At 39.9% G+C, this 15,421-nt stretch overlaps 1 protein-coding gene and 1 pseudogene across 2 annotated transcripts; both read right to left on the bottom strand.

Annotated features, from left to right (window-relative positions):
• Positions 1 to 751: 751 nt before the first annotated feature.
• LOC148154553 (acyl-coenzyme A thioesterase 3-like) lies at positions 752 to 7,080 on the bottom strand (annotated as a pseudogene). Its single transcript, XR_015765891.1, has 4 exons — positions 6,978 to 7,080; positions 3,960 to 4,415; positions 2,867 to 3,051; positions 752 to 1,679 (listed from the first exon to the last, which is right to left on the bottom strand). The product of XR_015765891.1 is annotated as an acyl-coenzyme A thioesterase 3-like (transcript).
• A 553-nt stretch (positions 7,081 to 7,633) lies between these two features.
• LOC148154552 (acyl-coenzyme A thioesterase 3-like) lies at positions 7,634 to 9,983 on the bottom strand. Its single transcript, XM_088014908.1, has 3 exons — positions 9,512 to 9,983; positions 8,754 to 8,938; positions 7,634 to 8,530 (listed from the first exon to the last, which is right to left on the bottom strand). Exons 1-3 carry the CDS (start codon positions 9,960 to 9,962, stop codon positions 7,922 to 7,924), a joined length of 1,245 nt encoding a protein of 414 aa, XP_087871034.1. The 5' UTR covers positions 9,963 to 9,983; the 3' UTR covers positions 7,634 to 7,921.
• Between the last annotated feature and the right edge of the window lie 5,438 nt (positions 9,984 to 15,421).

Below are 15,421 nucleotides of genomic sequence, written 5' to 3'. Positions count from 1 at the left end.
AACTGTAACAAACTTTTTAAGTTTTTGCCAGGGTTGCTGATGTTGGGAATTGGAGTTTTTGAGGTTGTTGTTTTTGATAATTTTTTTGTTGTTTATGCTGTTTTTCTGCAGTCTTCCACCAGTGGGATTCAGGAGGCTGCTGTCTCCTGGAGGGAGGTCTCAGGTGTTGTGTCGATGCTCATGCAAGCAATCGGCTTCATCTGCCAGAGTATAAGAGGAGCCGATCACCAGTCCTCCAGTGCCTGAGTGTTTGCCTGTTATGGTATTCTCTGCACCTCTCTGAGTTCTTCCAGTTTTTTCATCTGCACTTACCTTTTGGTCTCCTCGTAGGTTTTTCTCTCATGGTGCCTTGGCTGATACCCATTGTGTTACTCGAGTTATTCACTTTCACGACTGAAAGTTTTCCAACATTCTCTGGTACCTCATTCCATGACTGGTGACGAACCGCTCCTCTTTCCACTACCTCTGCCATTTCTTGTCCGCCCTCCAACAAAAATATCAACCCACAGCTTCCAGCAATTGCGTTACTTCTCCGATCATCTGAACTTGGACTATACCTCTTCTCCCCCACCAGGGAACCTAGCTCCAGTGACCTTACCCTCCCCCCTGGTGGAGAATCCCAACCAGATCACTAAGCACTTTAACTATCATCATTTCTTTGTTTCAAAACTGTCAACTTGCCTCTCGTCTCCACTGCCTTCAGTGCTCCTTCAGTTACAGGACAAGAACCACACATTCAACTCATTCAGTATTTGTTCAAAAGAAACTTTATTCATCTGATTTTTCTCAGTCTCCTGAGTGTGTTCTGTATGTGGGTCAAGCGATTGGCTCCCATTATTACAACTGAAATATTTCTATTTGCTAAATGGCATAACAATAGTGATTTCAGTTAAAAACTGCTTTCAAAAACATGAGTTTATATAGATTGAATTAAGGTTTGCTTTATTAGCGGATTTTCAAACTGTACGCTAGCTTTTTTTTTGTTTTGTTTTTTTGGAGTAATGGATCTTCCTTTCAGCCCAAAACTCTCTTTTAGTTATCTTGGCTGGTTTTTGATTGAAGGACAGCAGCACTATAACTTGGATTTAGTTTGAGTTTTGTCAGCTTAGGTGAGTTCTGAAGAACTCCTGGATCTTCCTCCATAGATGGACTTCAGCAGCAGCGTGGGCCTTGGGCTCCCCTCCCCACAGGGCCGGCACATCTATGAACCCATGGATGTCAGAGGGGCAGTGCGGTCCAAACGGGGGCTCTAAACAATGCCCGGCTCCAGGGTAGCTCACACTCTCAAAGTTCTCCTTCCCATGACGCTTCAGTCTGTCCACCATCTCGTTCATGTAGGCCTTGCTGTCCCAGTTCAAGTCGTCCTCTGAAGCTACAAACAGGAAACGTGCACTTGCTCGTTCGATAGGCACCAGGGATGCCTTGTTTTCCTCCTTCAGAGGATCATGCATGCCATATTTGGTAATAATGGCTCCAGACTCAGTGGAAATCACTTTGTTCATGTCAAACTTCAATGCTGAGAGAATCTGTCTATTCTTATAATACAGGGGAAAGGCTACGTTAGCGGAGCAGCCGTTGATCCAGACCACAGCTTCAACTCCGGGCACAAAAGCAGCGAGAGAAAGCACAATGTCGCCCCCCTTAGATCGGGATATTACTCCAACTCCTTTACTGCTCACCTGCAAAAAACATGGAATTAAAAAATAATGACCAAAACAGACAGTTCAGGAATGAAAGGACTTTTCAAAGACACACTTCAACAGTTAGAAAAACTACCTACATTAAAAGAAAATGTGATTGCTTATTTTCAAGAGCACTTTAAAAGCTGATTGATATTTGGTCATTTAAAACAAAAGTTAGACACTTTATTAAAGTCATTAATTTTTTTTTGTTTTTGTTAAATGTTTCCTTTTGTAACCATATTTTTTCTAATATGCTCTAGAGTCCAAACTTCGGGTACTTTGGAGGATTAGGGATAAAAATGAATTAAGAAATGAGAGAGACATTTGACAAAATATGTAATAAAACTATTAAAAATGTATTATTCTGGAAGGAATAGTTTCTCTTATCATTTACATTTAACCAAAATAAAAGGTTTACACCCTGCCCAAATTAAAGATGATTTTAAATCTAAATCTGGCAGGGATTTAGAACATTTTGAGTTTAACTAAGATTTCATTATGGGTTTATAGCAGATAGACAATAGAATTTTATTATTTACTTCGACCATGAGAAAAACAACAGAAACAAAATCTAAATAAATAAAACAAAGTAAGCAACAACCAACATACTCAAACAAAAACTAAGCGTAATAACAAATCACGTCTGAAAGGGAGACTCCTTGTCATTTTTAGGGTTAGGGTTAAATACCAGTTGATTACATTATATATTATAATGTATATATAATATATATACATTATAATATATAATGTATATATATTATACATTATAATATAATGTATAATATTATACATTATATTGTATAATAATGGATATTATACAATATGCTTACAGAGAAAGAAAAAATAAATAAATAGTTGAACAAAAAGGAATGGATGGATGGGCGAATCGATAGTCTGGAAAATGGATTGACAATAGAGGGATGGATTGTACATTTTTCAATAAGAGTTTATTCAGCAACAAAAAAATAAATGTATTCTATAGTGTGTTAAACATCTTTAAAGTTGTTGCCTGAAAGATTTGACCTGGGCCGACATGGCATTGAATATAGAAGTTATGTTTTCTATAACCTGGTCCCAGAAAACAGGAGGAAGGATGAGATGTTGCATGTTGTCCAATTTCTTAGTTTGTTTCTTTAACTTAAAGTGATTATATGGAAACTAGGAAACTTAATGTGTCTCGTCACCTTTGGCTGGTTTTGTAGGAACTGCACTGCTTCTTCGAAATCGTCCAGATTAATCCTTTCCAGTTTGGGTTTTCCAGTGAGTATGGGTAAAGCAAGAACTATATAGCCTTTATTGGCCAGCAGAGAGGCCCTTATCTCTGACCTGAAGGAGCTCAGATCCAACACAGCAGGAAACGGACCCTCTCCTTTAAGCAAAAAGAAAACAAAAAGAAGTTAAACACTCATTTATTAAAATATAAAAGTCTGTTTACCTGTTAAAGGTGATCTATTATGCTTCAAAAGGATTGGTTAGGATAAGTCTGGGGGCTGTACAAAACATGTTCATTGCATTTTTTGCAAAAAATCATTCTTAGTTAATGAGACTTCATTCTGCCCAGTTTTGCCTACTTTGAGCTCTTTTAGGGCCACTTGTCACTTTAAATCCAAAGAAGCTGCTGCTGGCCATGACCCCCAGCTCAACATTTACACTTGGTTGCCCATATTGCCCAAGTCAGAAACCACAACTGTCTGCACCATTAAACATAGCAATTAACGGTAAGCAACGCTCAACTATGAACACTGTCCAAGGCGCAATAAGCAAGAAGTAACCAGAGACTATGGTATTTGCTCAACTTTAAAGATTTTTGCTATTGATTCCAGTCTGAGGGAGCAACAAACCTCTCTGCTTTAGGTATGGATTATAAATTCTGTGGAGAAATTTCTTCTCAAAGATTATCTGGTTTAATCTGGTAAGGTTTTTGGGGGGTTTTCCCCACATTTTTACTGGGTTTCCAGTAAAAATTACTATGATGATCCCGGAGGCTCAGGACCTGAAGTTACCTCAATAAACTACTAATATTGCTTTATACTACAGGCTCACTATATGTAGTAGGTGCCCAGAATAAGCTCAAAACTTTTTCGTTTCCAAAAATAAAACAACCAATCTCGGTAACCAGGCAGTTTCTTGGTGCATTTTTGTTAAATGTGCTGCTTTTGCTACATTATCTATTGAACTTTAACAAAACTGAACCATATTATTCAAACTTTTAGCCAGAAAACATTAAAAGCAAGATTACTTTGCAAATTCAACAGAGATAACGCAACAAAGACCAACCTGGAGGAGTAAAAAGCACCCCACGAATATTCCCCTGTTTGACGGGAACTCGGCTGACCCCGTCTCCCATCAGAAACCTCTCATTCTTCACCTCAGCCAGCATCCCTCCCTCCTCTTCATGCACTGAGAAGTTCACCACATGGGGATTCAAGGAGTATGTCTTCTGAAACCTCTTGTGCAGGATATCTGGCCTCATGGACCACAGCAGACCCATGGGTTCGACCCCAACATAGTTCCCACTGAGGGAGGCGTCTCTGCTCAGGTCGATCTCCCCGCTGCCGTCTGCCCTGTAGGTGGCCGAGGAGCTGAAGACCACTCCCTTCTTGTCTGTGGATCTGGCTCTCATGGTGACCACCTGCTTGGATCTCAGACCGGCCACTTTCACCTGGATGGGCTCATCGAACAGACACCTGGCACTGGGCAGCAGCCTCAGCCTGACTTGATTGGACATTTGTGCTGTGGAACAAAATGCACAAAAGGTTTCGTCAAATATTTTGACATTTTAAAGTGAACTTGCTGTTGACTTTTGCAGAGCAGATTTCAGAAATAGGTGAAAATTTAGCTTTTTTAATTTATAATACAGAGGAGTGTTTCACTTGACTTAGTGAAATGTACAAATTATTTACTTTATTCACTCTTCATTAATCATGTTATAAACAGAGTTGGGTAGTAACTAGTTACATTTACTCAATTAGATTTACTTGATTAACTTATTTGAAAAGAAAAACTTAAGAGAATTTACTACACTGTACGTTTTACTTTTACTTAAGTAATTTAATTATGAACTATCGCTAATCTTACTTGAGTAAAGTTTCTGGATTCTCTTTCCACTGAATGAAAAACATGTTTGAACCAGAAATTCACCATATACGGACACACACCTGCAGTTTTTGTTAAAGTTTCATAAGTTTTGTACTTGTTTTGGAAGAATTTTCTTTCACCTGATTTAGCTATTTTTTTGTTATTTAATATGAATTATTGTAATTAATTCCACTTAACTTTATATTTTAGTCCGTCTGTTATGTAATTTTTAAATATTAAATGATTGATAATTTGATCAATTACTTAGCACTTGAGTAAACTGTTTACCAATACTTTTTTACCGTTACTTGAGTCATTTCTTGGATGGCTACTTTTTACTTTTAATTGAGTAAAAATATGTTGAAGTACAGCTACACTTACTTGAATACAATTTTTAGATAATCTGTTCACCTCTGTTTTTAAAGCACTCAGGTTAAAGTTCTGAGCATTAAAATATGTGACTTACAACAGTGTTTCCCAACCCCCAATTGGTACCGGGCCGCGTAAGAAATAATTACATTTTTCTGTTTTATGTATTATTTGAGTCTGGAGGATCTTTTATTTTGAAAATCCTTTAACCGGATTCACTCGGTTACTTGCGCGCAAACACTGAGCCCACAAGCAGCAAAATGAGAAAGAAACAGATCAGGTGTCTTTGGAAAGTTTCTTTGCGAAGGGGAAAGGCCCAGATAAGAGACAGGAGAATGGATTTATCCACGAAAGTAAAATGTTCGTTTTTGTGGCGCATCTGTATCTTATTTTGAAGGGATATGTAAACGTTACCATAGCGACCAGAGTCAGAGAGCGTTTGGGCAGTGGTCGAGAGGAGATGAGTAGAGCTTGTGAGTCTTAACTCTGGTTTAGACGGCAAGATTTAAGAATTGTAGGCCGATTCTCCAAACGTCTGTGACCACAGAGCTGATAAAAGTGCAACAGGTTCGATCGGTTCGTGTTCAGACAAACGGCAGGAGCAACACGAACCGATTCCAGTCACGAACATCCCGATTCCAGAGGATAATACAGTAAAACTCCCAACATAGCATACGGGAATTTAGAATAACCAAACACGGATGACGGTGTAGAAGCAATAGTGACAGTTTGTGACAGAGATAAGGGTTATCTCTCATTTTAAGAAATAAAAGACGTAACAAAAATAAAAGGCAGTGGATAAAAGACGACGGAGCAGCCGTTCTATTTGCTGCACTATGATTTTGAGGTGAATATGTTTTTTCATAGTTAACATTTTTAACAGAATAAACCTAATAATATATGATAATGACCTTTACATATAGTAAACATTTCCACATATCATCTTTGAAATCCACCGGACTCTCAGTTGCGCGATATGTTTTTACCTTAGAATGGCCAACTCTCTGTTGTTTCTATGTCAATTTGATACAGTCGGGCTTCCACGCTTCCCATATCGGTGTCCTCTGTCACTTTTTTCAGCAGTTAAAGCTGTTTAATCCGTTGTTAACATGTCGTAACCTGTTTTTTCCGAGCCGCCTTTAAACGCAACATGAGCGCTAAGACGCTCGCACAGGGTTTACACCTGTGCGGCAGTGAAGGAGACCTGCTGCTGCTGTGCGGAGCTACGCAGGTGTGTTAGAATCATGGCAGCAAACCAGCAAAACGCAAAGAACTTTTCACAGTTTTTCCCCCAAACTAACCGACTGAGTTGAGTAAAGCTGTTGGATGCAGGTAATGTTAACTAAAAGATGACTAGCTAATATCAATACAGCACCTTAAGCTTAACAAGTAGCCTGTAGGCTACCGATATTGTTGTCTATGTCCAGCTACGTACATTCATTTTGCCCCCAAAAGAAGTCGATTTCCCCCCCACCCCCCTCTCCGCTCCCCTCCCCTCACAAAAGTTGTTCAACCAGACAGCTATTTGTAATCCATAGGGGGGCCCAGAAAGTTTTTAGAAACCACTGGGGGGGAAATACAGGGGGGGGGGGGGGGGGCAGGAGAAAAAGTTTGGGAACCAATGGCTTACACTTAATACAGCTACATTTTATCCAAGTTAGCTATAAACTGAGTTGAAAACATGTATTTGTTGTTATTTTAACTTAATTAAAGCATGTTCAGGTCACTAACTTCCAATCACATTTCTAAACTTCTGAAGAGTAAACAGTCGTACCTAACTTGGGCATTTATTTATCCTAAAAACACCTTAACACCCTGTGTGAAAAACTTTGGGGGCTCACAGAATACCTTCAGCTACGTGTAGTGGGACGAATTGGATTCCAGGTGTCCTCAATCTTGGAGGTCAGGCTTCCTTCTGCTACATTCAGCTACTGACCCGAATATAAACAAAAGCAACCGAAAGCGCTCTGGGTTTCTTCAAAATAAAAGCATAAAATGGCACGTTTAAAAAAATTAGAAATTTGTTGTAGATACAAACACGAAGCTGAAATTGGTTTCCGATTCAGGAAATGACCAAAGGGCTGTTCTACCTAATTTTTCCACTACCTTCAGCATATTTAATCTACTCTAGTTAAAAAACCTAGACTCTTTTAATCTGGGCTGGATTATTCACAACTAATAGCAGAATATTTCAAACCATGTTTGTGATTTGTGAAAACTTTTTTCTGATTTGTGAAACTTCAATAAAGGCCCATTTTTTCATCTAGTTTGCACCAGGATGATATTAGAACAGCTCTAATTCCAAAACCACAACACCTAGACACTTCCAACCTGGACTAGATTATTCTCAACCAATAGCAGATTATCTAACCATGTTTTCAGCCAGTCTTTTTGTTGACTTAGTTTCCAAACACCTCACACAATTAATGTTTTTATTATGACTTATTTAGAAGTTCTTATTATGGCTTATATATACAAGTGTTATAATAAAAAAAATACCCTGATTTTACTTCAGATCTTTTTATTATAAAGTATTTAAGAAAAAAAGTTACAGTACTCCAACTATTGAACACATTTAATCACAATTACAGAATATTAAATCTGTTATTGCTATAAAAAACTATTACATATATTATTGCACATGTAATTAGGTGTTCTAATGTTAATTTCTGTTTTCAGGGATGTCCAACTGGCTGAATTTCCTCCTCAGTAAGTCACCAAGCTCTGCTGAGGAGATGAACCAATAATTTCATTCAGCTAAAACCGACCCTCTGAAATCCACAGATTTAAGTCTATAACTTGGATTTAGTCTGTGCAGGATTGCAGCTCAGGTGAGTTCTTAAGAAGTCCTGGATCTTCTTCCACAGGTGGAGTTCAGCTGCAGCATGAGCTTGAGGTTCTCCGCCCCACATCACTGGAAACCTGAGCATCCCGTGTAACGCAGAGGGGCAGTGTGGTCCGTACGGCGGCTCCAGTAAGTGTCCGGCTGCAGGGTAAATCACGCTCTCAAAGTTCTTCTTCTGGTGACGCTTCAGCCTCGCCACCATGTCGTCCAGGTAACCCTTGCTGTCCCAGTTGAGGTCGTCCTCAGAGGCCACAAACAGGAAATGTGCCCCGGCTCGTTCAATGGGAACAACGCTGCCCTTGTTCTCTTCAGCCAGAGGGTTTTCAATAGCCTGCTTGATAATGTTAGCACCGGACTCGCTGGGAATCACCTTAGTGAAGTCAAACATTAGTGGTGAGAGGATCTGATGGTGCTTATAGTAGAGAGGGATGCCAACGTTGGCACTGCAGCCGTTAATCCACACCACAGCTTCAACTCCGGGCACAAAAGCAGCGAGGGAAAGCGCGATGTCGCCCCCCTTAGATCGAGATATTACTCCAACTCCTTTACTGCTCACCTGAGAGAAACATGAAATTAAAAAATAATAAATGATCAACACAGACAGCTCAGGAATGAAAGGATTATTCAGATAAACATACAGTTAGAAAAACTAACTAAATTGCAAGAAATTGTGGTTGCTACTTATTTCTAAGATGACTTAAAAGCTGACTGATATTCTTAGTTTGTTTCTCTAACAAAGTGATTTTATACAAACTAGGAAACGGGATGTGTCTCTTCACCTTTGACTGGTTTTGTAGGAACTGCACTGCTTCTTCAAAGTCATCCAGATTCATCCTTTCTAATTTGGGTTTGTCAGTGAACACGGGTAAAGCAAGAACTATAAAGCCTTTATTGGCCAGCAGAGAGGCCCTTTTCTCTGACATGAAGGTGCACAGATCCAACACAGCAGGAAATGGACCCTCTCCTAAAATCAAAAAGAAAACAAAAGGATGCTAAATACTCATTTATTAAAATGTAAAAGTCTGTTTGCCTATGAAAGGTGACCTATTATGCTTCCTTGACCAGGTTAGGATAAGTCTGCAGGCTACACAAAACATGTTCATTGCATTTTTTGGACAAAATCATTCGTAGATATTCTTTAAAAAACCTTCTGTTCAGCTCTCCCTATTTTGCGAAATGACAGGCAGTGCCTGATGATTTGTGACATTACATTCAAAATGTATTTGAAATAGCCCATTTTTTAGACACCAAAAAACATTAATTTACTGCCAAACAAAGACTGGATTTTTTCTTTTACAAGCAGATGAAACCCAAATGGAAGCACTAAAGCATGCAAAATGTAAACTTTGCATAATACGTCCCCTTTAATCATAAGGTTTGCAGCTCAGAGACATTTTTAAATTGACCTTTGGTGCATCTGTTAACTCATCATACTTTATGTTCTTTATAGAAAGTCTGCAGTGAAGATAAGTAAAAAACTGTTTAGGTTCTGATGGATAATGCTAATTAAAATACTTAATGAGGTCATCATTAATACCTGGCGGGGTAAACAGGACTCCTTGAATGTTGCCCTCTTTGACAGGAACTCGCCTGACTCCGTCTCCCATGAGACGCCTCTCATTGGTCGCCTCGGCCAGCATCCCGCCCTCCTCCTCATGCACAGAGAAGTTCACCATGAAAGGTTCCAATGCTCTGTTCTTATAGAAATATTTGTGCAAGGCATCTGCCTTCAGTGACCTCAGCAGACCCATGGGTTCGACCCCGACGTAGCTCCCACTGAGCGAGGCGTCTCTGTTCAGGTCGATCTCCCCTCTGCCGTCGGCGCGGTAGCTGGCCGAGGAATTGAACGCCACTCCTCTCTCGTCGGTGGATCTGGCTCTCAAGGTGACCACCTGCTTGGACCTCAGTCCGGCCACCGTCACCTGAACCGGCTCGTCGAATAAACACCTGGCACTGGGCAGCAGCCTCAGTCTGACCTGAGCTGACATGCTTCCTGAAGCTGAAAGAAAACAGTTTTCATGTTCAAAACATTTTTTGCACAAAATCAAAAGTCTGAAAAGTCTGTTCAGTTCTGCCTGTTTTGATCTCTTTTCAGAATGAACTGGAGGACCCTTTATATGAACCCCTCAGCCAAATCATCAACAAGACTGGCTACGGATACCGCCTCAAGAAAGGGGCCACAATCAGTCACCTCCTCTACATGGATGACATTAAGCTGTACGCCAAGAGCGAGCGAGACATCGACTCACTGATCCACACCACCAGGATCTACAGCACTGACATTGGGATGTCATTCCGACTAGAGAAGTGTGGCTGGATGGTCACAAAGAGAGGGAAGGTCGTCCGCACAGAAGGGGTCTCACTCCCAGAGGGAACAATAGCAGACATAGAGCACAGTTACAAGTACCTGGGAATACCACAAGCAAATGGCAACCTCGATGAGGTCACAAGGAAAGGAGCCACAGCCAAATACCTCCAACGAATAAGGCAAGTCCTGAGAAGCCAGCTCAATGGCAAGAACAAGATCCGTGCAATAAACAGCTATGCCTTACCAGTAATCAGATACCCTGCCGGAATAATTAGCTGGCCAATGGAAGAGATGAAGGCCATGGATGTTAAGACTCGGAAGCTACTAACCATGCATGGAGGGTTCCACCCCAAATCCAGCACCCTGAGACTGTACACAAGCCGTAAGGAAGGAGGCAGAGGACTAGTGAGTGTGAGAGCCACTGTCCAGGATGAAACATCCAAGATCCATAAATACATCAAGGACAAAGCCTCAACGGATGATGTACTCAGCGAATGTCTCAGACAATGGGGAACAGAGGACGAGGTGCTGGAGGAACCATCATGGGAGGACAAGCCCCTACATGGGATGTACCATGGCTGGAGAAAGCTGGACTCAAGGACAGCACAGAGGCCCTCATCCTGGCCGCCCAGGAACAGGCCCTAAACACCAGAGCAATGGAGGCTCAGATCTACCACACCAGACAAGACCCAAGGTGTAGGTTGTTGTGCAAGGAGGCCCCTGAGACAGTCCAGCACATAACAGCAGGGTGCAAGATGCTGGCAGGGAAAGCGTACATGGAACGACATAACCAAGTAGCAGGCATAGTGTACAGGAACATCTGTGCAGAATATGGACTGGAAGCCCCGAAGTCAAAGTGGGGAACACCCCCAAAGGTGGTGGAGAATGACCGAGCTAAGATCCTGTGGGACTTCCAGATCCAGACAGACAAGATGGTAATGGCGAACCAACCGGACATTGTGGTGGTGGATAAAGAACAGAGGAAAGCCGTTGTGGTGGATGTAGCAATACCAAGTAACCACAACATCAGGAAAAAGGAGCACGAGAAACTGGAGAAATACCAGGGCCTCAGAGAGGAACTGGAGAAGGCCTGGAAGGTGAAGACCACAGTGGTGCCTGTGGTCATCGGGGCCCTCGGGGCAGTCACCCCAAACTGGAGCAGTGGCTCAAACAGATCCCAGGAACAACATCAGACATCTCAGTCCAGAAATGTGCAGTTCTAGGCACAGCCAAGATACTGGAGGAACCCTCAAGCTCCCAGGCCTCTGGTAGAGGACCCGAGCTCAGAGGATGAAAGAGAGAGAGAGAGAGAGAGCACCCGCGGAGGGTGAGAAGACGGCAGATATATATATATATATATATATATATATATATATATATATATATATATATATATATATATATATATATATATATATATATGTATATATATATAGTTGGAGCTATTTATTCTTTATTTTCTTTATCCATTTGAATTTTGTTAATTTATTCTTAAATTTATATTTTTTATATTATTTACAGAACTTATTTGTAGGTTAATAATTGTTGATTTTATTTATTTTTAGTTTTATTATTTTTTATTTTTATTTTTTCTAAGCAAACAGGAAGTGAGGTGGGTTGGTCCACTTTCTATAAGTGTAGGGGCCTGGTAAAGGACCAGCAGGCATTTGGGTTAGGGGCCTATGGTTTGTACCAGTGTAAGAGAGGTAGCAGAGAAAACAAAAGGAAGTTTGAACTGTAATTGCTTTTGCAAAGATGTGGAAAAAAAAAAAAATCATGAAGAACAAGTTACAAGTTTGAATCCTGAACCTTCATATATATATATATATATATATATATATATAAACCCAAGCAACACAGCTGCAGAAATATATCAGGAGATTAGATTGTTGCGGTCAATTTCTACATTTTGGTGGAGAAGCTAATTAAAAACTCTTAGGAAGCTTATTTAAAAATATATTATTAACAGGTCTGTGATGTAAAGCCCTCTTTGACAAAGTCAGCGTTAAAGTGCCATTAAGTCTCAGACATGACGCATAATTTCGAGTTACAAAACAAATGTGATTCAAATTATAATTTAAATTCTCTCTAAATATAGGTTAAAGGTCAGTGGCTAACAGAGCGAACTCCTGTTGCTAAAAACTCACAGGCAATACATGATGAATGTTTAAGCTTACTGTAAGCAAATGAATAACAGTAATGAGTGTATATTTACAACGCGAAGACATAGTTTGGGACTTTATTTACAGCCGAATTGTAGAAACATCTAAGCAAAAATAGGCAAAACTTTTCACTTTTTAAATTTATTTTGTCGCTATTGGAAAAACAAAATTAATTGTAACTTTCTTACGTCTGTAATCACACAAATATGTTTTCTTTTAGACGAATGTTAGAATCATTTACTCATCTTTTATTTTGAGACTATTTTCCCTCATAACCCTTTTCGTCAATTATTGACGCTTGGGCAGGTACCCTCAGCGTCGCAGAGGGTACCTGCCCAAGCGTCAATATGTGACGAGTTGGGAGTGAGAATGTGTTGGAATTAATGGTAATTTAAGTGGAGTCGCTTAATTTCATTTGTTATAAGTTATTGGAGCCACAGTCAGTGGTTTGTGTCACTACGGAGAAAAAGTTAGATGCATTTATCTGCTTTATGTGTGATGGGAAATATACAATATATAGTTACGCTGCTTACGTTAATAGTGTTTTAAAAATAAAACCAGTAAAAACTTAACTGAGTTAATATGTCAGATTCCCTCCTCACCCTCGTCTTGATAAGAACAGAGAGCAGTCCGCTGGTTTCTGTCCAGACTGTGATCAAGCGCAGCTGACACTTGGTGCGCAGGCAGTTTCAACTTTACGCACAGAAAACAGATAACATCGCGGAGCTCATTATTAATCATACTAAGAACAATATCTCTAAGAGAATCATCTCTGATCTGGACGCTTTAACGGACCAGAGGGTTTGGAGCGACCAGCGCAGCTGATCCGCTTCTGCGGGGTTTTTCTCCCGCAGGCCGAAGGACGTGATGCGGGATCAGGAAACGATCAGAGTTCTGCCGTCTTCTAATCACGTCATTTCGTGAAATGTTACCTGATTTCAAAAACGGTCTCGCAGAGAAATACTAAATGTTTCGTTTGATGACTACAAATTGGAAATAAAATGTTTTTTTTCTTCAACCTCTGCTCCAAACTACGAACATTGTCGGCCCCTCTTCGTTTTTTTTTTTTTTTTTTTTTTTTTTTTTTTTTTTTTTTTTTTGCGGAGGATCAGTAAATAACTTATTGGTGTTTTACAACCACCAGGTATGAAGTGTGCTTTAACCTTTGAGTTGCACCACAGCGCAGCACATTTGAAACATCCAGGAGATCAATATCAGCTCGTTTTTATGAGTACAAGTAAAGGAGGCTGGTATCGCGCCGGATATAAATCTATTTATTTATGTAATCACGTGGACTTATATAAATTTTTATACATTTTCTTTTCATATATTTATTATTGTTTTTCTTCTTTAGATATTAGGTTGGCTTAGAATGATTCCAAATAATGTACAGGAATGACCTGGTACTGTTACATGTCAATCATCGGGGGGGCTATTTGGGAGGGAGAGGGCAATCAGATGACAGGGGGGCACTGCCACCCCCCGGCCCCCTCCCTGGCTCCGCCTCTGTCTGTAAATATAGGTTAAAGGTCAGTGGGTAACAGAGCGAACTCCTGTTGCTAAAGACTTCAATGCAATACATGATGAATGTTTACGTTTACTGTAAGCAAATTAATAACAGTAATACGTGTATATTTACAACACGAAGACATAGTTTGGGACTTTATTTAGAGCCGAATTGTAGAAACAATTAAGCAAAAATAGGCAATCTTACCCGATAGCTTGACTCCGTTTAACATCCAAAGTACACCTCGCTGCAGCAACAGAAAAGGGCGGGGACGGACCACTGAAATAATACTTTCATACATTATAAATAATATTTACATATCTCCATCAGTTATAGGAGCAACAAAAAAAATAGACATGAAAAACAACATGATCAACTATAATAAATGCCATTTGCAATGTATATGTAAGAAATTTAATTGAGCAAAAGTCAATAACAAACAAATGAATTAGGTACAGAAGAATAACAGCCCAGGTTGTTACAACCAGGGCTGTTAAACAGATATAAGCAAAAATTCATTTTTTTGTTTTTACAGTGCCATGTATATTATTGAGACTTTTTATTGTAGAGTCTTATAAATAGAACAAAATAAGACGACACTATTTAATCTATCAACGAGGACATTTTCCTTTGACTCTAAAACGATAAATCATATCGTTATATATAAAAGTAGCCTGCAGAAACTTTATGTGGCATACAATGATGGCATGAGGCTACTACTCAAGGTGCCTAGCTAGTGTCATGATTGAATGAATTATCTTTATGTCCACTAGGTGGCGAGCATGAGTTCATGTGAATGTATAAATGTAAAGAACAGAACAATAGAAGTAGAGAGTCGACATAATTTATTTTCAGATACATGATTTCCTTTAGCAAATCAATTAACACAAAGTTTTACATTTTTAAAGCCGCAGGAGAGAAACATGAATCAAACATAAACCGGCGATGCGCTCTTATTTTGAAAAGAGAGCGCCATAACTTGTGCTGTCACGCACATTAAAATCGAGTGCAGGCTGGCTTTACTGCCATTTCCGACGAGACGGCTAGCTTTAACCCACTGATAGGTGGGGTTTCCGATGCTGGCTCTCGGCTTCTAAACACTTCTGATAATGCTGACATTACTGTAGGAGCGCTAACGATGTCATTTAAAATATTAGTTGCCTCTGTGAGTCGCTGCCGCTCAGCTATTTTTCCGTCCGTTAAAACCCGCCTACCCTGCCTGGAGTCCAATCAGAAACTGAAATTTTAAGTTAACTTCCGTTGCTGTAAAAAAAAAAAACTGTAAGTAAGTTTTGGCCCATGGGGCCTCATAGGCCTCTCATACATCCAGGTTCATATTGAAAGCTCAACCTGAAACCTGAAAGGTTCCATCGTCTCTGATGGGTTTGGAGACGATCACAGCAATATCCGACTCTTCATGGGAAAAAAATGAAGTAAAACTTAGACTGAGAAATGATCACACTATTAACC

This window comes from Poecilia mexicana, unplaced genomic scaffold (genome assembly GCF_051168715.1).
Source record: "Poecilia mexicana isolate PSO_F unplaced genomic scaffold, ASM5116871v1 scaffold_17, whole genome shotgun sequence".
Classification (NCBI taxonomy): Eukaryota; Metazoa; Chordata; class Actinopteri; order Cyprinodontiformes; family Poeciliidae; genus Poecilia; species Poecilia mexicana.
The sequence above is the reverse complement of the archived record's forward strand: the minus strand, read 5'-3'. Positions and strand labels throughout refer to the sequence as shown.